Source organism: Nymphalis io, chromosome 13 (genome assembly GCF_905147045.1).
Source record: "Nymphalis io chromosome 13, ilAglIoxx1.1, whole genome shotgun sequence".
NCBI classification, from domain to species: domain Eukaryota; kingdom Metazoa; phylum Arthropoda; class Insecta; order Lepidoptera; family Nymphalidae; genus Nymphalis; species Nymphalis io.
The window spans coordinates 7497233-7523144 of NC_065900.1; the positions used below are offsets into that span (position 1 = coordinate 7497233).

General features: G+C 32.5%; 1 protein-coding gene across 2 annotated transcripts in view; it reads right to left on the bottom strand.

Moving 5' to 3' along the window:
- LOC126772624 (autophagy-related protein 16-1) overlaps window positions 1–25912 on the bottom strand; it is a 133636-nt gene that overhangs the window by 14260 nt on the left and 93464 nt on the right. For both annotated transcript variants that reach the window (XM_050493013.1, XM_050493012.1), the window contains 4 exons: window positions 11819–11939; window positions 11091–11270; window positions 8893–8977; window positions 8251–8397 (listed from right to left, as the gene is read on the bottom strand). In XM_050493013.1, the coding sequence (XP_050348970.1) occupies window positions 8251–8397; window positions 8893–8977; window positions 11091–11270; window positions 11819–11939 (533 nt within the window). The remainder of the gene's footprint in view (window positions 1–8250; window positions 8398–8892; window positions 8978–11090; window positions 11271–11818; window positions 11940–25912) is intronic.

Consider the following 25912-nt stretch of genomic DNA (forward strand, 5'->3'; position numbering starts at 1 on the left):
AACTGTATTTTTGACACATTTTACTATATTTATAGACGAAGATAACATTTTAACACTATTATTTTTTTGCGTTATGATTCCTACGTCAATTTGTTTTTACATATACGTTTTTATATAGTTCGAATGTATCAGTTCTGTAATAATAATAAAAATAATAATATCCTGGGACATTTTTCACACACGGCCACCTGATCCCAAATTAAGCTTGTACAAAGCTTGTGCTATGGAAACCAGACAACTGATATACAACATATACTACTTTTCTTTTATAAATACATACTTATATAGATATGGCCAAGCACCACTGAATTTTCATGTGCTTAATTTGTGATTATAATTCATCTCGTGCTTTACGGTGAAGGAAAACATCGTGAGGAAACCTGCATGTGTCTAATTTCACTGAAGTTCTGCCATATGTGAATTCTACCAACCCGCATTGGAGCAGCGTGGTGGAAAAAGCTCCAAACCTTCTCCTCAAAACGAGGAGAGGAGGCCTTTAGCCAAGCAGTGGGACATTTACAGGCTGTTACGGTTACGGTATAGATAATTACACCCAGACTAAGGACAAACAGACATGTGCATACACACAAATTTCTGTCCTGGGTGGGAATCAAACCCACAACCTTCGGCGTGAAAGGCAAGTATCTACCAACCACGCCAACCGGCTCAAATCTTTACATTCTGTATCTTTACATTTGGAAGTTATTGTGGTAGGTTTCATTACTAGATGTACGAATTTTATCTATTCTCTACGTTGTGCCTCAAAGTTCATTTTGAAGAAGGTGAGAAGTTTATTTGAAGCTGGTTGTACATACATTTGTTACGCAAATAATATGTACGTTTGTTAAAGAGAACCCTCCCTTAATTTTTTTTTACAATGGAATCATTGCATGAGGTCATAGATTGATATCTCAGGTTGGGTCAGTGTGTTTTTTTTTCATTCAGAAACTTTCAGTAGCAGTCCGAAGTTCGGAAGTTGGCAGTGTTACATTTCTGAGATACAGAAAGGAAAGCACGTAAACTCATAGGTACTTTGGTGCGCCTGATCGGTTTAACAGAGTACGCTCGTGCACAAACACATATTTGTGCACTATCCTATCCACTGCGCCGTTTGAAGGTCCTTAAGATTTGCCGAGTCTGAAATTCGTTTACGATGCCTTCATATAATAAAGGTGTTACGGTATTACTGACTCCGGTCCGCTCCTTACATGTAAGAGTACTAAATAGTTACCAAAAGTATTGCTATTAATAATTATAATGATAACAATAATATAAGTGTGCCAGAAATGTGGTTCTACAGCCCATGTCTTATTTATTGCGATGGCATAGTAGACGATGAATGTTCTATTTAATAAATAAAATATGCCAATTGAAAATAGCATTGTGTTTTATTTATATTTTATTATAATCACTAACTGTTAACACGAATATTCTACAATCTGGCGTTATAAATGTGAAAGAAAACATAGTATTCAAGCCTGTATTACTCCGATTAGACAAGGAATCAAGACAAGCGCGATTGAAACACTCATCGTAAATGTTAATACCTTTCTTATGAAATATAATATTTAATCCCCATTGGAAAGGATATCAAAATCATTTATTTGTATCATTCTTTGAAAATCAACTAGATTATTTTATATCATTTAACTTAGTCATTTTGATATTTATAAGAAATTTAATACGATGTAAGAATTTCGCATAGATCACGACTTTCGAAGTTATGTAAGCACGCACGAGACATTACTTCGAACCGAAGTGTTCGAAATTTACTGCGGGAACTGCTTAACAGCGGGTTAATAGTTACAAAGTAGTACTTAGAAATATATGTGGGATAACTTAAATCGATTTAAGTTTCACACGTAAGTAAAAGCAGTTAAAGATTCACATCAATTCAGTGTAAAATCATTTTATATTTATTTTTATTTTTAAACAAAAACTTCTTTTATGTATCGATTAAGCATCGATGTATTAAAATTAAAAACTCATGTTACTCACACATTATGGTGGTGGTATGAGATATTTTACAGCGATAAGCTTTTCTTTGTAAGACTGTTTTTTAGTCATTTTAAATATTTTTACAAAAAAAGGTTAGGGTTTGGAATACATTTAAATGAATTTTATTTTAAATCAAGAAATATATTTTTTTAGCAAGAATAGTTATTAATACAACGCATTAAATATAGGTAACGTTACCAGCTTGTCTAAGAGCTGAGATATGAACTTGGCTAATTGAATGTGGGCGATGTCGTAAAGGACTTCTGTGAAATGTATTCTGCGCTAGTTACAACCGATTAAAAAATTACGGTAAAACTAGTTGTTTGTTTCGTGATTATTTAAAAAAAATGTGCTAAACATATGTTTAATACATTTAGGAAAGTACGTAATACTTGTATACACGCACTGATGAAACTGATGATGCACCCTTTTTCTCATCGTCATAAACAGATGAGACGTCGATTTGATCAAGCCGGTCTGGATAGGTAGGTGAGTACACTCATCAGATATTCTACCGCAAAATAGCAACACAGGATTGTTGTGTTTCGATTAAAAGGATGAGTGAGCCAGTGTCACTACAGGCACAAGGGATATAACATCTTAGTTCCCAAGATTGGTGGGGCATGGGCGAAATAAGGAACGTTTAAAATTTCTTACAGCACCAATGTCTATGGGCGGTGCAACACAGGATTGTTGTGTTTCGATTAAAAGGATGAGTGAGCCAGTGTCACTACAGGCACAAGGGATATAACATCTTAGTTCCCAAGATTGGTGGGGCATGGGCGAAATAAGGAACGTTTAAAATTTCTTACAGCACCAATGTCTATGGGCGGTGGTGTCCATCAAGTGGCCCATTTGCCAGCCTACCTACCTATTACACACAAAAAGGTGTTAATCCGACATTACCAGAGGGAGATAGCGTAGGGTCAACGGTGTTTTTCGAGGCACGGGAGTGTAACTCTGCTTACGTCTTAACTCCGGAATAATCCAAATTACTGACTTATTATACTCGACTAGGAATTCGATGTAGCCCTAAAAGCTAGCTGTTAAACCAACAAGGCAGTTACACAGTTCGTATCCGTAATTGTCTTAATGCTTACGCAAAGGCCGTCTCTCCTGTTGAGGAGAAGATTTCAGTTTTCCACACTGCGAATCAGTGGATATTCATGTGGATTTTTTATGTCAAATGGAGGATGCTTCCTTTATAGAATAGCAAATATCAAATATGTTATCAATTTTATATAATCAAATTTATTGACATGATTTTTATATATTGCTGCCTTTACTGTTTCCACAGTAACCGATAATGACGTACTCGTATTTCCTAGATATTAAAACATTATAAATAGAACAACGGCATTGTAAGACTTTTTTAAGTTTTAATTTAGAACTTAATAATAATAATATCCTGAGACATTCACACACGGCCATCTGATCCCAAATTAAGCAGAGAGCTCTTACCATGGAAACCAGACAACTGATATACTACCTATACTACTTTTCTTTTGTAAATACATACTTATATAGATAATTACACCCAGACTCAGGACAAACAGACATGTTCACACAAATATCCATCCTGGGTGGGAATCGAACCACAACCTTACGTTACGTTACGTACATAAGACTTTTTGCACTTACAGTAATGATATAATATAAATAGTTAGATATTAGGTAATCCACCTGTTTTCCTAAACTATTTTTTAAATGATTTCATTTTACATTTTTTTATAACATTTGAAACAGTTTTAAGTTTTTTTTAAACAGTTCTATTCAACTATCTAATCGAATTGTTTATCAAATCAACAAACAGACAAATTAACACCAAACACCAAAACACATAAACTTTCACATTTATAACATATTTTATTGAAATAAAATATTTATTCAAGCCTAAAACTGAATTTAAGTCTATGTCTCTTTATTGTTTGCACAACTTTTTACTTTTTTTTTCTAACAGTAATTCACTATAAATAAAGTCCATGTCACTTTTTTATTATTCCTAATAATTTTGTAGTAACATTTTTTATCAGTCTCCTTACTAGTATGTTTATGAGTTAATTAGATATTAAAAGTTTATTATTTTATTTTATTACCAGTTAAATGAAATTAAATTACCAAGGAAATAATAATACGAATCGAGTTCGTGGCACGCGAGATTGTAGTTATCTCTAACATCAAGTAGAAAGAAACTCTACATCACTACGAGATGTTAATTGCGCCGCGATTTACACCGAGATTATAGCGTTTTAAAATTTGATTTTAATGTATTCAATCAAAGACAAATGTAATGCCGTCTATTGTACGTGTGCGCATAGATTTTAAGTGGCAGTTTATTAGATTCTGGGTTAAGATCGAGTATAAAATAAAGTAATAAAGATTGATTAATCCGCTAAATTAACTTCAGTCTTTACTCGACATAAACTTTCAAATTTTATAATAATAATATTGACAAAATAAGGTTAAATACGTCGCTTAAAATATAATAATATAATATGATAATAAATAACAATATTTAGGAGCGTAATAATAATGGGTATTAATAAAACTCGATAATGGCGTGCTTAACCTTTAAAGTAGCGCTAAATTCCTGTCCCACATCTGAGGCCGGACTGTACATCTCTCTTTATCGATGTCTTGTACCTATTATGCTTAATAATTTCCCAGGAGGCAGTCCGCTATCTCCTGTGATACAAATCGGCGATAAGACGTCGGGGCTCCGCAATATATCATAATGTTCGTAAAGACAACACTAAGTGCGTGTCGCATGTGTTCCCGTTGATTTTGCGGCCGCATGCTGCGTGCGGACAGGACTGAGCGAGTATTACAAAGATAACATTTAAATGCTCGGGCACGACCATCATACTGACATCGCTGCTCTATTGTACATATCCGGAAATGTCGGACGCCATCACTCCAACTTCGATCAAACAAACTGAAATTCAAAGCCCACTCTGTTTTGAACTTATGACCTTTTCCGCACTTGACTAAGTTTATTTTGAACGTTGCAATTTAATTAAATAACTCGAAATTTGTTGGTATACAATTTTGCACTTTGTTCATTAAATATAAGAAATAGCGAAAACTCTATTTAGATCATCAGCAGGGGGAGGCGTGCACACCTTCAGCACTGATAGTAACGACTTCGTGAGTACATACATTTCATTGTTCTGGGTTCCGTTTAATTTTGAGCGAGTTTCACCACAGTATTTGAAATAGCACATTTAACTATCACAGCCGATATTTAATATACATATTATTTGTATAATAATATCATATTTGTGCCGTATAATCGAAATCAAATCTATTTCATGTTTATAATTTTATTTTTCAGATCCAATGTATTTTAAAAGTTTGTAAAACTACGGTTCTTAAATCATAAGATAATGAGTTTTTTGAAGAAGAGGAAGTATTTTATGGTATATGTTACCGGATAATTATAAAGACCGTTAGTTTATAATAAATCTAGCCAGGTAGTAAATTGTCAAAAAATTTTAAGCGGCGAATATTGTTTTTAACATAACGGAATAACTCTGTTAAACTATATACAAATTACACTAACCTAACCTAAAAGATTATAAACAATTGAATTTTTATGCGTTTAATTGTAAATTGAATGCTCTGTTCACAAGTTTTCGACATATTACAATCTGTCTAGATTTCTTATAAACTAATGTTCCTTATGATTTAACGGTGACATATACATTAGATTGATTATTATAAAACTACGCGATATTATACAATATTTTTTTTTTTTTTTTAAATTATATGGACGATATCGCAGACTACTATATAGTAAAACGCCACGAATTGCTGTTAATCATACGACAAAAATACTAATGAATGTATCTAGATAAATATTAGACTGTATCTTGAACTTGGACCTAGGACGTAAAACCATTTTATGTTCTCGGTTATGCGCTTATGAAACGCGGAACAATAGCCGAGCCAAAAGGCGGGCAATCTTTATTGTTCATCTTACTCTAATTCGAAATTGTTCCATTCAAATTGATTTCCATCAAGAGAGATAATATTAAAATTTATGACAGAACGGTACAAGGAGTTATATTATTAGGAGAATTGTAGAAATGTTTGTTTAACATTGAATTAGACTTGAGCGATGAACGCGCAACTTTACCGCTTAAGAAAACATACGAGCACTAGATTACGAGCGAAAGTATGTGCAGAAAATGTTCCTTTTGTAAAAAACGTCATAGTGAAAGTTTTTGGAAATATTTATAAAAGTTTTATTTCGTCACAATTCATAAAAAGTTACAAATAAAATAACTATTTTAAAAGGAATGCATTACTAGAAAGTAAAAATTACCAATTCATATTTAGGCACGGCCAAAGATATAATAACGGCTACCTTATGGAAATATAAAACGCCGTTACAATTCCAAAATATACTATTATCTCATGATGAACAAACAAAAATCCGTATGTCACACGTATCCTAGAAATGTTAATAGGAAAATACTTAAAATTTATAACTAAAAATGTATACCCATGTCATGATAAATTGCTAAAACGTGTTAGTTTATAGTCCAGCTGGCAGAAACATAAATATATGACACGAAGAAAATCATCAATTCAATGGGTGGTAATTATATTCCTGGGCACATAAATCAGGTGTGTATAATGTTTAACACCAATCGAACACGGCCACCGGTGGTATGTTTTGTGGGAAAGAGAAATTTGCAGTGGTGAGACAGCCCGGGCCAATGGTGACCTCACGATTTCAATTGTCCATGCGAAATGTTACAACTAAACGATGTCACGAGCAAGACAATTCTAGTTTTAAATTCAAGGTCAGAAATGTGCTCGCTGAAACATTATTACATGTCAAAAGGGCAAACCTAGATAGGAGACTTGGCTTTGAACATACGAACAAATTGCCTTTTATGCTCGCGACACAAAACATTTTTACTTTTACGGCTTCGTCGAAGAAATACTGTTTCTTATTTAATTTAAAAAAAAAGTGCAGTTTTCCTTTTTTCACGCTAAGTCACAGGCTATTACCCCGCGCAAAAACAAGTCTCTTTAAATTTTAAAATTAGAAATGTCTACACGGAATTATAAATTATTTTTTCATTAGAGAAACTGACGTGCGATTAGATATTTATGAATGAGCTTAACTTCTTCGACATTAGTCTTAGATTAATAAGTCGCAGAAAAAGTTAAGCTGGCTAAGTTCGCATTTCGTTTCTAAGACGAGATAAAGAAACTAGTACCTGACATCCGTTCTCTATAAGTAGTTGGATTATCAGTCGTGTTCATAGTTGAGAAGTTTATTAAAAATTAAAGCTGTCCTTAGCTTAAAGGATTAATATATGAGAGAAGAAATTATTGAATTAAGATAAATATATATGAAAATAAATAAAAAAATAATAAAATCTTAGTTTATGCTTAATGAAACGTTTTTTTTTGGTCTTTTATATTAAAGAATAGAACCCTTTGGATGTATAGAAAAGGCGAAAATAATTTATAAATAATAAAGAAGCATAAAGTTAGTATATTTTATTTTAATGCATTTAAAATGTATTACGTATTTAATACAACTTTTTAATGTAATTAGTAATTGAAATTCTTATTGTGTTACCGTTTATTTGGCCACATAGATCGTTAAAAAAATTAATGAAACGACCACTATTCTTGTTTACAATTTGGAATGCAAGTTAGCAGACAAAGATCACAATGGTTGATTAAAATTGATAAAAGAAGACAAACACGAAGCTCGAATTTAAAACGACGTATACTTGAAATAAGTTTGAATTTTATCAGCTTTGTTTAAAATACTTATAACTGAAATAATAGAATAATGTAAACATTACAAGCTAAGATGTTTGCTTGAAGAAATATATTCATGTCAACTAATAGGTTCACAGCTAGTGTGTACATAACAGCACCAGTACTGTCTGTTGCAACTGTAAAGCGATAATTATCATATGTTCTAAATGCTATTTACGTTATGTTAAAATGCACATCAAGTGAAACATTAGTGAAGTGAGTCTTGAGACCAACCAGAGTGTACCAATAAATATACTTACGGTAAAACACTCTACAGAGTCTTTGCAAGAAATTGTCGTAAGGACTTAAATAATATAATACAATCTATCTATTATATAAATAATATAATTCTATCGTATTTTCGAAACCTATTATGATTTTTATGGTAGGTAGCATAACATACTTAAGGCTCAAATCGTTTTAAATATCTTGTTTACATTTTTATTGTTTCAATGTACTTACGAATGGTCTTTCAGCACCGCTTCCAGTCTTCCTGAATGTGTGTTCCATACATATGCTGCTCCATCTGCTGCGCCCACAGCTAGAAGTCGTCCAACTGGCCCAAAAGCTGCTCTCGACCAGTCGCAACCCACCTTAAACGACTCGTGACTGCGAACAATATTGGGTCAATGTGGAAAAATATAATATTAGTAGGTAAAAAAACAAACATTGGCGAAACACAGCAGACTAGCCCAGTGATCACAACAATTGTCTTCAATCGTTGCCAAAACTTTAGATATATGATATCTTATAAATACCTTTTTATAGTAATATATATTTTAATTGTTTACCCATTTGTTGAACTCCTTTACTCCTTTACTAGTCAAAAATAAATATTAAAATTCTCTAAAAAGTTGTAACTGTAATACTCATTAAAAAATAAATCTTAACGTAAACGAACTGTTGACACAAAAAAAAATAACAACATAGAAAAAAAAATGAAAACTGATATTTAACAAATTTAAATAGCCAACCATTTCACCTTTGATCTGTTGAGGAGTGTCTTGCACGACTACATTTTACGAGTTTATAAAATTAACTTTAACTGTAATATATAATAACACAATATGCTCAAAAACATTTATGATGATATATAAATCTTACCTGAAAGATCGTACTATTGTGTTCATCCGTAAATCTATAAGCTGTATCGTATCATCTCGAACACACGCCAATAAGTAATTGCTATCTGAAAATAAATTGTGAAATGTTTAATAACCCTTAATTATCGTTTATAAAATAGGCCAGCGGGAAAATGTACCACTTCATGGTACGTGGTCACCAGCACATTGCCGTTGTAAGAAATATTGACCATTCCTAAGAGCGCTAATGCAGCAACAACCTTTGGAACTAAGATGACTTCTTTTACTTGTATTGACACTGGCTCACTCACCCTTCAAACCGGAACACTTACTTCAACCAGAATTACTTCAATAAATTGAAAGATTCATTGATTTAAACATTAATTTCCAAAACATCTGTAGATAATATTATATGAATGATATCAAGTAAACATAATTAGTCAATAGACACACATATAAGCCGTAATGTTTTAAGAAATATAAACTGTTACACAGCTAAAAAATAAAAGTCAGTTACCGTAATTTAAATTATATACTAAGCCTTGATAAAAAGCTGTCAGTCAGTGTAAGTTGGTAGGCAATTTATTTTACGACTTTTGAGATACCGCGGTCAAACTGTTATTTCAGCGTACACCGGTGCAATTTTAATGTTTTATGGGAAAACCTTAGGGTCATCTCAATTAAAACTAGTTGAATCTCTTGTTAAGCAAGTTACGAAGGCAACATAAGAAGTATTAGGCCCTCATTTATACCTGTGTAATGGAGAGATTTTATAGGAAAATCGTGACTTTGAAAGCCCATATTTTTACATTTATAAATATATAAGAACGAATATATCTAAATTATAACCGGGGAAGACTGAGACGTTATACATATAAATATAAGATTATATACTAAATAATACCTCTCTGAAATATTGCTACTTTTTTCATGTAAGTTTTATATATATGAATTAGTTCAGTAGACAATATTTATAAATTTAAAATTATGGGTAATTTACAAAACTGCAATAATAATAGTTTATAGTTATTACAATTACGAGGATTATCTTCGCAAACATATATGTATGTTATTTTCCTATGACTTTTATGGTCGCATGAAACTTTATGATCGCATGAAGAGATCTGTTATTATGACTAAATAAAGTGTGTAAAATTATATAAAATGATATATATACGGTTTACATAGCGGTTAAAATTAAATAACTTTTACGACATTGGAACACAGACATTGCAAACAATAATTAAAACTGAGTCCGTTATTCAAACCTATCATATGGTATATTTTGGGCAGGTCTTGTCATCCGCCCGGTTCATTGGGCCCGTCAATTTTGTAATATAAAAAAAATGTTAATCAGTGTAACGGACACTTAAAAAAATATCCATCATTAAGATGCAAGAGTGATTGCAAAATTATGCGAACAAAGTCAACCGATTCAAGTGATTTATCTTGTGTAATACGATCGAAAAAATAGATATGAAGTAGTTTATTAGGCTCTATATCATAAAGAGGATTATGGATATTCCTTTTTAATGTAATATATCAAGTTTACTTCATAACTTAAAATCATTAGTCGACATTTGAGGTAAACATGACTATATTAAGTATCTTATAATAACTTTAATTCAACATTTAAAGATTTTTTCATAATAAAATATAGAAATTACGTATTGGGAAATTATTTAACTTTGGTTCAATAAAAATAAATGACTCGATGATAATTTTGGTAATGTTTACGTGTATGTAGTAAGCGGTCAAGTTCTGTTGATCTGGGCCGTGCGTGACATCTAACTGTGAATAGTGTCCCTATTGATGCGGCGTTCGTCAACGAGGTGGCTGACGATGATATCGACGTGATTTAATCAGTTGCCTAGCCAGTGATGTCCCGGCACTTCGATTGATTGAAGGTATCAATCTCACTGTTTCGTGAGCCGGACGGACCGTTACTGACAAAAAAGGGATTGATCGAGACACGCGTAACGGAAATGGGCATCGCATACCCGTCACGTAGTTGTACTGACACGAATACCGATACTAATATACTGTGCATTCAATTATCTCTGAATATTAGTTTGTGCTATAGAAATTAACGAGTATTTTTTTAGAGATTGTTTGTAACCGTTTTCATATGAAGTAAATTCGTTCCCGTCAGTAATCGCGCCGACGGCGAGAGTTTGATTAACTTGCAGCGATCGATAGCAGTGATTATGTTATGCGTACCTCTGCTGAGATCGAGTGATGTGACCTTGCCCTGGAGCATGATGTGATTGGCCGACATTTCAGTGCGTATGTCCCAGAAGCGTATTCGTTTATCGAAGTGTCCCGAGATGATTGTAGAACCCGCACCGTCTGACGTCACGAGATCGTTACAAGATGATCCTGCGAACTTTGTTTCTGTACCTGTAGACAATATACATTGAGAAATCGCGAGAACTGCAAAAGTTACAAACACGTTACTGGTTCTATGCTCTACAAAGTAGCGGAAAGAAATAACGTGAGAAAATAGCGTGTTGGTGCCTCAATTACTATCCTTAGAGAAATTAGGATAATTTACTGGTTGGTAAAGAGAGGCCGTGTCTAGTCGCTCGTTAAAATGGTCACCGAATGATTAAGGAAGATTTAAATTAAGATTAGATACTAAGTTAGACAAACTACTCCAGTAATTAATTAGTTAACTATCTGATGTAGGAAATTACTTAGGCATAGTTATTCGTTACCAGCGATTAAGTAAATTCTCGCAATAGCCTGTAAGGTGCCTTTTAGTGTTAATTTAAAACAATTTTGTGTTCATTAATCAAGTAATAAGTATTGTGATAATTAAACATTAATTCAGCGTATATACTTCGTTAACATAAAACGATGTGCATATAGTTAAACGTTCAATTGAGATTGCATATGATTGACAGGTTAATTATAACATGATGAATAATACGAATATTACAACTTACACATTCTACTTCTAAGATCCCAAATTTTGAGAGTACGGTCATGACTGCCGGTGATTACTTTAGTGGGTTCACCGAGGAATTTTGCCGCCATCACTTTTCCACTGTGACCGGTCAAGGTATGCTGCAACAAAGGAATGTTTAGTTTTTGTTTATCTAATTCTATTTAATAGTTAATTTATTTGAACATATTTAAACACAATTAGTATTCACGTAAAAGTAAAAGTAACGGCCCATAATGTCACTACGGGGCAAAGGTTCCTCTTCTAATAAAGAGAAGGTTTGTATATTACATCACCAAGCTCCAAGGTGGATATACCATGTGACAGAATTCATACAAAACAAGTAGAATTCATAACAATGTTTTCCTTTACCACTTAGCACCAGATGAATAACTAAAACAAATGAACACATAAAATCAATAATAATCAATGATAATTGATATAAATTATCAATGGTGCCTGGAATTGAACGCGCGATCTTCGACTAAGATACATTTATTTTGTTCTATGAGCCATCTCGACTCTTCCATTATTATGATTTGTGATTATATTTCATCTCGTGCTTGACGGTGAAGGAAAACATCGTAAGGAAACCTGCATGTGTCTAATTTCATTGAAATTATGCCACATGTGTATTCTACCAACCCGCATTGGAGCAGCGTGGTGGAACAAGCTCCAAGCCTTCTCCTCAAATGAGAGAGGAGGCCTTAGCCCAGCAGTGGGACATTCACAGGCTGTTACTGTACTGTACTGAATATATGTACATAAGCACGAAATCAAATATAAATAAAGTTCTATAATGAGCGAAATATGTATAAGATGTTCTTTGTTAAATAAAAAAATGTACAAGAAAAGGTTGACAGTGAGTACCGCAGAGCGCCAGCTACTGCCAGACACCCGATAACAATTTACACGAAGTAACCGACTCTACAACGAACGATTATCGGCTTCGTGATCCGCAACTAACCTTCTGTGCTATATTGACGTCTCACGAAAGGATCCACACAAGCTCATTTGCATATAAACTATCGATTAATTATTCAATATACCGTTAAAGTGGCAATGCGATAATATATCACGTAATATATAACAGCCCCATAATATGAGGTCATAATGTTGTGTAATTTAACGATGTTGCCGTAATTATTGTTTGTGGATTTATGTTGTTTACTAAAGGTCAAGTAACATATATTTATATTTGATGTTATACTAACTGTGCATAGGTAATTTATTGTTACCTACGACTTTCATATATAATAATTATGATTCTCTACTGTTTTCCAGACTTGTTGACGTTTACGGTTGACTTATCCGCTCCTTAACAATCGGCAAATGATCTATTTGCCCCGACTATGCTAATGCGTCGCACAACTCGATCCGCATATTTTTTTCAAGTGAATATCTCGTTATATATAGACTGGTTCGAATTTCAAAGTGTAAAAAACAATAATCAATATTTATATCATATATATATAGATAACTTGTTATGTTATTTGTTTTGATAGAAATATATACGTTGTAAAAATTAAACCAATTTCTTCTTTTTTAACATAAATATAGTTGCAGTGTATTATCAATAACAGATAGATAGATGCTGTCGCTGATATTTCTGTAAATATTTTGGAGTTTTTTGTATCTTAATTTTCTCCCATTACCACACTACATTATCACACTACGTTAGCATGTAAAGATCCGCTCCTTAACAATCGGCAAATGATCTATTCGCCCTGACTGTGCTAATGCGTCACACATATCGATCCCCATATTTTTTTCAAGTGTTTTAATTTTCTCCCAGAATATGTTAGCACATAAAGATTGTGCCCAAAGCCATCCAAATTTCAGATTTGACCAGCGCGCCCAGACAAATTAAACTGATTAATATGATGTAGTTTTTAAAATTTTAATATGTTAATTAATACATATCGCTGTCATTTTGTCTTCCATAGTCCATAGAGACACAAAATTTCTCCTTACTTATAAACGATTTTTTAGCGGGTGACTAATTAAACAATACTGTGTTTTATTGTTTCGAATGTCGAATTAATTATAACTCAAAGAGATAAACAATGTTTAAGTAACCAGTCGCTAAGCGACGATTATAAGTAAGGACGCAAGTGCAACCAAAGCGTCCCAGAAAGTCGTCACAATTTAAATAGATTTAATTAATTTAATTTAGAGTGTGCCCAGGAACTATTTAATTTGATTCCTCCGTCACCTTTTTACCATAGAACTGCGAGGCATCGTAAAGATCTGCACCCGTACGTTGTTGATGTATCTAAGACACGTACGAAACGATTTGCTTCCTCGTTTCTGATACGCACCGCTAAGATCTGGAATACCCTCCCGACCTCCGTTTTTCCCACTACCTACAATATGGGTACCTTCAAGTCTAGAGTGAATAGGCATATTCTAGGCAAGTGCGCTCGATCTTAGATTGTATCATCACTTTCCATCAGGTGTGATAACAGTCAAGCGTTCTGTTATATTAAAAAAAATAGACTATCGATATTTACAAAATACGTATCGATTAATAATACTTAAATCCGATGCGAAAAGACCAATACTGTAAACGATTAGCACTTTCAGTTATTACAAATAAGAGAAAATACAGAAGCATTCAAGTATCAAATATCAACAAATAACCAAAGATGTTGAGATACACTTGAACAAAGACCCACTAAGACGTAAGTACATTTCGTGAAGTAAAACCCATGAATCCGCATTTTGCTCTTAATTACCTACAAAACGCCCCGTTATCACGCAGCTTTGTCGACAAGCCTCATTCCATTTGCGTATACAGTAACATAAACAAAGGCCACTTACGCGTAGAGCTCCGAACATTGCTATGCACTGGACTTAACTTTAACTTTAAATATTGCATAAATTTATTGAAAACAATTCAATTTAATTAATACATCTAAGTAGCATGAATCAGTTTGTAAAAAAAATCTCGATTTACAAAGTCACTTCATTAAAAAAGTAGAACACACTTGATATGGGTTTATTTATGACGCTGGTTAAGCTGTCAATAAACCAATGGGTAAGTGAGAAATGATAATATGACCGGACGATAAAAACCAATTTATTGTATCGATATAAATAAAGTTTAAAACAACGGTCCGTATAAAAAGTAGTAGCAAAGTAATAATATTGTAAAAAAAAAAATTGCTCTCACATAATTCTTATAGAAATACGTGTTGAAGTACGCGCAAAACTATGCGCGAATAGTGTCGCGTTTCCGTGAGCGGATAACGAATAGCGATAGCTTGCCCAAATCCGTTCCCGCGAATACATTACGCGAGGAGGAATTAATTAAGCTTAATTCGCAAGTCGCCATTACCAGCGAGCACTGTTTCCAGTGAGCGGCCAACGGGACCTTATCATTGCTTTTAAAATTTATAGTATAACGGCTAATTAAGTGTACATTCATTTAGTTCGTTCATCGCGTCACGAGTTTGGGGCGCTTTATATTGTTACGAGTTTACTAATGTTTACAAAAGCCGAGATGGCCTAGTGGTAAGAACGCGTGAATCTTAACCGATGATCGTGGGTTCAAACCCGGGCAAGCACCACTGAATTTTCATGTGCTTAATTTGTGTTTATAATTCATCTCGTGCTTAACGGTGAAGGAAAACATCGTGAGGAAACCTGCATGTGTCTAATTTCATTGAAATTCTGCCACATGTGTATTCTACCAACCCGCATTGGAGCAGCGTGGTGGAATAAGCTCCAAACCTTCTCCTCAAAAGGGAGAGGAGGCCTTAGCCCAGCAGTGGGACATTAACAGGCTGTTACTCTCTTACTAATGTGTTTTATTGTAAGCGTATACATTTGTAAAATCAACGAACAGTTTCTTTTAAATAAAGTTTATAATCAAATACATACATTAATCTTAATTTTATTATAGTAAATTGTAATTTATTTACATATCACTTCACAACTGGCATACATGTTTTCTTAAATGCAAACGAAAGCGAGGGTGCATTCTTAAGATGATCTTGTGATCAAATAACACCGCAGTATCAAAATATTTAAGTTAAACGGTTTAAGCTGTAAGAAAGGTTTACATTCGATTTTTAATTAAATTAATTCAAATTGATTATAACTTACTCGATGTTATTTACACAAACGCTATATATGAAAACAAACCTTTAACTTTATCATATTATATATAATTAATGATGTAGTCTTCCTAACTGAATTAGGCTACGGCGGCCGTCTCAATGACACCTTGTTATTATAGTGCACAAGTGTATGCGTAAACACGAGTGCACTCACTATTCCTTCGCAGTCAAAACCCATTAGGAACGCAATCCAAAAGGATGAAAAAAGATCAGATACATGCTTTATGGGCTTTCCAAGGTAACACAGGGTTCAAAGGTAGAAAAACCCAACAAATTTTTATCACCATAGATTATTGGCCTGATTCAAAACTCATTGAACCTCGGGGCCTGAGCCACTAGAGAGGTCTCACCAACCAGCCAGTAAAACTTTATGCTTCTACTATGATGAAGTAGTCTTTACACATATGTTGGCGGGTAATAGCGAGTAGTAATTTAAACGAATAAAACTCATGCAATAAAATTTTAATATAGACAAATTGCTTCGAATGTTCATGTGCTTCCCTCAGGTGAATATCAGACATTCGCTACACTTATCTCTGGCCTATGAATTTGAATACTTGAGTGGCTGTTAGAATATATAAATAATGTACGTGCTCCCAGAGAAATAACTCATTCCTTATAAATCAGTTGATTTGAATTGCGTTGGCTCATTAACGATTCCAGCTGTGGTGCGTAGAACAGAAATACACAACTTATTACTTTAGATGCACAATTAAAAGCATCCGCAAAATATCTAAACAATTTTGTAGAGATGCTACAAGATTAAATTTGACCTAAATTTTAACAATACAATAATAAATTAAAATCAAATATTATTTACATAGAAATCTTTTTTAATGCAATAATATACCGTTTTTTAGATAAGAAAAATAAAGTGGACGCATATTAAATTATTATCGCTTTGATCAATTTTAGTTGCTTTATTTATTAGGTGTTAATTTTTTTATTTTATTTTATAATTTTAAATGAGGCCAAAAATCGCTTTTGACTATAAAAAGAATTGCTTTTAAGAATTCTATAACGTGTTTCTCGCTAAAAGCCAATAGCCAATTTAATAAGACATAATTTCCTAACAATGATAACAATTTCTGTTGAATACATATAATGCTGTTTTTTTTTTTACAAAAATGATTAATATCTTAATTAGACTACCGGTCACGTATTTTAATTCAGTTCTGTATATTCCCTCATGCCGCTTATCGTAAAGCGTAAACAACGTTAGACGACCATTAAATCATATGTGTCCGCTACACGAGAATGACGTGGTGATTTAATCATTGCTTGCGGTGGGGGCGCTGCACTTTTAGATGCATGAGACTTTTTCATTCGATATACTTCTGAACCAAATTTGGTTCCTTGCTAAATATTAAATATTTTTGCCATTTAATGACATTTAATGACAAAAATATTTAATGACGTATAAATAGTATAGTTGTTAGTTTTCTTAAAACAAAAAAAAAAATGATCTCACGATTTAAGATATGCTTTACAAAGAAAAATAATAATTTGATTTATCTTTGGCAGTTAATAAAATAGTTACATATAATGAACAGCTTGCATTTTTAAATTCCAATTTTTTAAATAAGTTTCATTTTACAGAACCATATACTGGTAATATTTTGTATCTTAATAAGTAAGTAGTTCACATTCTTTTAATAACGCTTTGAAAGAAACCTGCTACGTACGAAGAAACTTTATACCTACTATAAAAAGGAACTGCTAACTGTTTTACTTTCAATCTTATGTTCAGAGATAAATGCTTATTAGCTGCAGAGAAATCAGAGTAAATATAATTAAGTTTTAATTTTCTTTTAAAAAAAACACAACTGTTTACTGAACTGGCCACTTGTCTCAGTATTGACCAATTAAACAGATTTTAATATGCAAAACATTAGTTGATAGCCCTGATATTTTGAAAGGAGTGTGATGTGTGATGCGAGTATAAATTAGTGTTTGTAATTTTTTTTTTTAAATCTATATTTTTGTTGTCTGAAATAGTGAGGACTAATCAGAAAGTAGTTAATTTTTATTTATTATTGGCTTATTCCGGCCTACGGATTCCAATCCGGGCAAGCACGACTAACGTGATTTTCTTAATTTGTGTTTATAAATTATCTCGTGCTCTGTGATAATAAAACATTTATGAAACATGATTGAGTGTGATGCAATTCATACATGGACATATATCTACCAGCCTGCAGTTGGGCAACATGGCGTAATAAACTCCAGAAGCGTCACTTTTTTAATCCTTTTTTAGTAGCAATTTGTAACACAAAAAGTATAAAAAAAATTGTGAACACATGTTGAACATTAAATATTTCAATATACATATATTAATATATTATATACATACATTAAATATTTAATGGATTTGAAATACACAATATAAATAAAGTTTTATTAAATAGCGATCAAAATAGACAGTATTGCAAAAATATACAAGGTAATAATTTATTAATAATCCGTTAAACCTACTTTAGAGATTATTTATTCGATGAAAGTTTTTAATTAGTAAAATATTTTTGTCGGTATCATCTGAGACGTGCGTAGCGGAGGATATCAATATCATTATGTCGACCTAAAAATATAAATATAAATAGGTACAATATTTCACACATATCATTTAGATGTTTAATTAATTACCTCATATATGGCAAATTATTTAATATTTATTAATTGTATCTTTTGAATCTCAGCTAGGAATATCGTGGACGTTTTACGTACACTTTGAGCAGTAAAGTTGTTGGTATACTGCATGCGATCTGTGCTTTGTGACAGTACATGCTTCGCTTGTCGAGCTTTGTTACTGGAGGTCAATGGTGTTTCAAGAGAGGCAGATGTCACATTCTCTGGTACAATATATCCATTCGAGTAACATAAATCTTCATACAACAATAATCAAAGAGTTAAATTATTTGTTATATTTGGTTGAAAATAAGTAAATGTTCTAAAAAGAAATATTTTATAATAAAACAGATAGAATTTATATTATAAAATGTTTAATACAAAATTGTTATTACTACGAATATAAAACTGTTCAAGTTTAATTTAAAAATTATTATTGAAAATATTATTCAATATTTGTAATATAATAACAAAATACTTTTTATTTATTTGTTAATTTCTCTTTTTCTTTCATCTGTATCCAGAGAAAGTTACAAAGGCTGACTTTCCAGACCCTGGGGTCATTCGACGTCGCTTTAAATTTACTTGTCCTATAGCCACGTCAATTGCTTTTACTTTATCTAGACGGCAATTTATCCTTAATTATTGTTATTGGCCTATGAATAACGAAAATAGATGTACATAAAATTATGATCATAATCATATTTCAAAACAATATTTTCACATTAAGAATCAGATTGACCTCTTTCGTATGGATCTTACGACAAATATTTAATAGAGTGAGTGCTTGTGTGAATTATTACAGTTTTTACATTGAATGGTATCTGAAGAAGAAAATTAACGATCAAAAACACTTTCTGCATCGTAAGTGTCTGCATGTCGAAGCTAATGATGACAGAACACAATGAAGCAAGAATACATGGGAAGAGGATCTAAAAACAAACTAAACTATCTCACTTATTGCGGACATTCTCACACATTTGCTAATTAATCGCGTGATTGAGTCGCTTTAAAACGATTCATCATTTTTAATACATGTTAATAGGTTAGTCCAACGTTTTATAATGTAACATTCGTAGATCATTTTTCTTATGTGAATCATTACAACGAATCATAAATTTATTATGATGTTTTTATTTATTTTATAAGACTATGCTTTTATTAATAAATAAAACAACCATGACATATATTTCAAAAGGAAATATTTAGTTATGTTTCGCTTTTACAATGCACTGTGATATATAAATATAATAATGTGTATGCCTTTTTCAAATTGGGGTATTGTAATTGCTTATAAAATAATTGCGTATTTGTGTTTATAACGCACTATTCACGATTATTGCAACTAATGAATTTTAACCAGACTATCCGTAGCATTTAAAACAATCATGGTTATAAAACGTAAAGTGCTTTTAGTCATAATGATTGGTAAAATTAATTTATTTCTTGTAATGTATGTTATTAAAGAAAATGTTTATACGGAAATGAGGTAACATAAAAATCGAAAAAAGTTCTTAATATAAAATCATCTGCTTTAATTTTAAAATTAAAGCGTTTCAGTAGGTCATACGTGAACTGGAATTTTTAAATGTAATCGTAATACGCAGATCGAATTTGTAACAAAAAATTAAATGTTCAATAAATATTTATTTTAAGCTTTTTATAATATTCCGGTTAAAGGCGTTAATAAGTGAAAAGTGATTATAGAACCTGAACAGAGACGACATTAAAAACAAAAAGTATTATGTGGTTTTATTTTATATGTGACACTATAACTGCGGTTAATAAAGTACGTGGAAAAGCCATTATTATTGAAAAAATATTGTTTGCTTTTATATATCTTTATAACTTTAATAAAACAAATATAAAACATTAATTTATACGTTCCTAATAAAAATAAAATTCTAAATTATATATTACATTTTAAATTCTAAAGTTTTGAATTAATACTTTAGTGATAAGAATTTGAAATTTTATTACTCGCTCAATTCACGCGAACGAAACGTTATGCGTGAGAGCAGATTCGTTCGAACAAATGCCATATCACTGACAAAAGTCATTAAGCATTTCCGTACCGTAACCGTAACAGCCTGTGAATGTCCCACTGCTGGGCTAAAGGCCTCCTCTCCTCTTTTTGAGGAAAAGGTTTGGAGCTTATTCCACCACGCTGCTCCAATGCGGGTTGGTAGAATTCACATGTGGCAGAATTTCAGTGAAATTAGACACATGCAGGTTTCCTCACGATGTTTTCCTTCACCGTAAAGCACGAGATGAATTATAATCACAAATTAAGCACATGAAAATTCAGAGGTGCTTGCCCGGGTTTGAACCCACGATCATCGGTTAAGATTCACGCGTTCTTACCACTGGGCCATCTCGGCTTTTTAGCATTTCCGATTACACGTATTTAAATTGAAAACTGTTCATTCAATTAGAATAACGAGGCGATACTTGCGCCTATATATGTATAGTTGAAAACCAAGACCGTACCATAATAAACAATTTTCGCACATTCACGTAAAGTTGCTCGAATAAATATAGAAGTACGCGTTATAACTAAATTTGACGGTCAAAAAATGATGTGACCGTGTTACAGAATATGGAAGTAATGCTTCTATGGCGTGCCGACACCATCTCTAATGCGCTTATAATGATGATACCGGGCGGGACCGTGTAGTGCTAAGTAATTGATAGAGCAACTTGCTATCGCCTAACGATTAAAAGCTCTAATGTTACAAATTATGTTTCTAAATAATAGCTTCATTATGATTTATGTGGATATTAATTTTCATTTAGGCATTGTACTTAAATAAGTGTAAATGATTTTAAAGCGAATTTATCAAGCGACACATTAAAATAATGTTTGTTTATTGTTACTGTATTTGCATTAAATATTTCAAAATAGATATATACATAAAATATAATAGACATTATGATGGCTGAGTGTAATTTTCCTTTTTGTGGTATATAAAATGGTTTGAAGATAATATGTTTGCGATTTCAATGAACATATCTATAGAGTTGTAAAATAGTCATAACAAGCAGGAAATGTAGCTTGGTTCAGCAATGGACAACTATAAAAACGGTGCTAACATAATTTCCACAAGCCACAACTTTATTTTCTAAATTGAAGCCGGCCTATAACAATAAACAATACGTAAAAATGCTTTCTATTTTAAATTGAGGTACTAGTAAAAGTAAATTCTATGCATTATCATAATTACAATTACATAGTAATCGGTAAAGATCAATGGTCAATGCGGACCTAAAAAAACGATAAGCTTCGATTGTTTGGTTAAGGTTTGCGCCGTCTATTTTTTAATGGGCCATTCACTAAATTATACGTTTTCATCATAAGAAAGTTTTGAGTGGGATTCAAATCAATTTTTAAATCATGTATTAGAGTGAAAGTGGATCCCTTTGTATATTTAGCGTAGAGCCTTAGAATAGGGAAACGATACGAACTTAATGTACTCTTTGTTTGTTCAAACAACGAGACTCGCAATGTATTTACCGTGTTGCAGAATTACGAGATCTTAAGAGCGGCTTAGATTGAGAGGTTTCATCGGCTCGGCAATGGCTGCCTTGTTATTGTAGAGCAAATATCGTTAAATCAGTATGGCTCTCGGGCGCAATCTGAAAAGCGTGAATGGCGTGAATATTACGTTTAGAAGTGGGCGCGAAGTATTCTACTAGTGGTTTAGGTTACAGTGTGGGTAAAGTGTAACAAACAAAGGATCGTTCAGTTTATATGCCGTGGGAGACAATGCAAGTTCTGAACAACCGACGGATTTCAAGTGGGGTGAATGAATCCGAAATTCTGTATGAGTTTTGGTTATTGCCTTCACATTTAATACTGACGAATGTAACTCGCATTTAATTTTTTAGACTAATTATAATATATAAAGTTAAAGTTAACATCATAAGATCAAAGAGATTTTAAAAAAAGATCATAACTGCAATAAGCGTTTCTAAGTAATTTAAAATATTGTAATATATTGCATAAAGTTATTGTTAAATGAAATTTACATTTAATTTTCATAATAAGTGCACAGTTAAGAAGTTAATAACCTAATATAAGGCGTACTAATTTATTTTTTAATTATTAAAATATGAGCTTCATATATTACCTTTTAATTTGCGTTAATTTTTAAGAATAATATAAATCTGTCATTATGTGTAATGAAAAGTAAAGTTTAGAGAGATGTAAAACGTATGATATAAATTTTTACATCCTTTTAAGGTGAATGAGGTCCAGAACTGTAACTTGATGAATGATACGTCGGATGTTTAATGCGGGCAGAGATTTTTAACATAAAAGCGTTATATTGCATGTTTTCACCGGACTCACATGTAAATTAACCCAAAATCGCAGTCGATCTCCTCGAGCTTGTGGTCTAAGTTAAAACGAATAGTATACATTTCCTTAGTAATAACTTTTATAACATAGTTGATATATAAAATCAATTTAGTTTAGGTCACTCGACATCGAAAAATAAGAGGTCTGACGTTTATACTTTTATGCAAGAGATTTTATTAAATTATTTTTCAATGGAATTATAATCACATAACATATCTTAAATAATATTTTTGAAGTAATAAAATTTCTAAGAACGTGTAAAAACGTCTCAAGTTCTATTCTTTGTTTTAATTATCGTGATATTTTTCATACTATTATTAAATTATTATTCTGTGCCCAACTGAATGTTATTAAAACATAATTTAAAAAAGTTAGAACAGATATTATGTTTAATTATACTCTAGGAAAAAAAAGGTATCATAAAGCTTACAATATGATAAATGTTATATAAGCACGTTATGTTCAGATGTTGTTTTTATGTAGACAATTAGTATCGAGACCGCTATAAGTTTCTTTCCTGTTAGGTAAGTGTTTGAAATTCGCAGTATAGCGCGGAAGGCACACGCGCACCTCGCTATCGGCGCGAGGGCATCTGCCTCCGTACATCAAATTAACGGCGCGGAACCGGGAACGGCACGGCAGGGTAAACATACGCCAAATTTCACACCTATACCTCGCCTCGTCGCGTCGGCTAAGTCATTCACATAACGAATATTTACTTACGATCGCTTACATACCATTTGACATGTATCCAGAAGATTCCTTTGAAGAAATCATAAAAATATTACCTCTTTTAGTAAAGTTGTTCACATTAGCACTTTTCATCAAATATAACACTTAACATTTTATTTTAGCATATTCATTGTATTTGTGCCTGGGAGAAGGAATGAAAAATGAATAATGATCGCCTTTTGATACCTGTTGTTAGTTTAAGCATAAGCTTGAGCTAACTCAAGAAGGGAGCATAATTTTAACGATACAGTCGTGGGAAGACATGCCTTAAAATGATAAATAATTGTTTGATAATGTGGATAACAAGATGTGCTAAGACGTTGAAAAATATTATGCAGTATAATTATTTCATTTAATATATCAGATTTTGACATATTATTGTTCCAGTTAAGGATTAGTGATTTCATATATAATAGCTATCTCTAATGTTTTTATAATTTGTATAAATATAACGAGCGCGTTAACCAGTATAACAAATACAAGTAGATTAGAAGTAAAGAGTTACTCTCAATAAACAGTCACGATTCGTTGAAACCTGCAGAAACATTATTTGTCGCGAGACAAGAGTGAAACATGTGGGTGCTTAAGTACAATTTTAGTATTATGGTGAGTATTATCCAATTATATGTAATGTTCACGTTCAATATTAAAGTCTAGGCTAGGTGTTCGAAAAGAAATAAAATGGCGATGTTAATGTCACAGAAAGCTAAAATTATGTATTATGTGTATCTAATAATTATACGTTCATGACTTAACATAACATATATATATATTAGCAGTTAATCTAAGAATTGACCAAGAAAAGTTTGTTTATAGTATAATTCAACCATCTATTACTTGAATACTAATAGCCGTCAAACTCTAGGATCATGTCGGTAATTAATCATAGGTTTTTGTCGCGCAAAATGAATGACCACGCCCGCGATTGACTGTAACTGTATATTATACGCGAATTTTATTGTATGGTACAAATTTATCATTAGGATACACATAGTTCGCTGTTTTATTAGCAATAAATCAGTGTCTTATTAAGTAAAGCCATTAATTTATTTAATTTTTATGCGATTTTACATGCGATACGGTTAATCCGTATTTTTGATGCGAAATCACGTAATGCATGCTGACTGAAGTCTATTTGGTTATGGACAAGAACATGAAAGGTTTACTGGGCATAATCTGCGAGCCCGGGTGGCCGACAACTTAAGAGCACTCCTACACTCGTGCATCCAATCATTCCTTCATTAATATACTGCATAAACTTCGTATAAACAATTTATTCGCTACTGATGGACGTTGAAATGTATTGAAAATTCTAGATGAAATGCAAATGTTTAAAGGAAAATAATAACAATAGAATATAATTGACTTATTATTTAGTAAATATTAGCAGAAAACGTGGTGGCTTCGCCCGCGGAAAGCGCTACACGTTTATATAATTCTTAAAGTATATATGACAACATGAAGTTTATAGTTGAGGTATCTTTAGGTCGCCGTCATTACTCAATGAAAATCTGCCAAATTTGAATTCTCCGTGAGTTCTAATTTAAGCTGTGCGTTGATAAATAAATAATCAGTCAGTAACGGCATTATATATATTTGAGAGTGTATAGAAAATTTCACATTGCATCATAAATGTTGTAAAATTTACTAAATTATTTTTGTACCGTTAGTACCGTTGGAGATAAGTGTTTCAGGATTGCGTTATTGCAACGCGGAGTTTAAGGCCACACCAGGTAAGATTCTTATCATGTAGCAGTGATACGGAAGTGTGAGTGGGAGACAATGCGTGTGCGGTACATCCGCGGAATATTTCATAGGCTTGTGTCCGTAATTAGAGGACGGGCAGGCAAGGCGACGCTATCGCGGCATCCGGCGCCGCGCTATCATGTGAGAGATCATCCGATCCCTCGCTTGCCGCTTGCACTTAGCCTAACACATTTGCGATTGCAAATAATTAACATGAGCGCGTTCCTTTGACTTCTGGGGACGGCTTTATAATAATAATCTATCTTGTTACCATTTGAGATTCGGTCTCCGTGCATAAGTTTATATTTCGTATGCAACTCGTGATTCATTGTGTTGTGATTGTGATATAACTAGAAAAGATAAAAGTTGCATTGATATGCGCATCAATGTTTACATTTTGAATAGATAAGTACCTACTATCAGTTTTCCAGCTTCTATCATACTTTATATCTAACTGCATTTAAACCGGTCAACGGTGTCAAGGAAGCGAACAGGATATAGCTCTGCT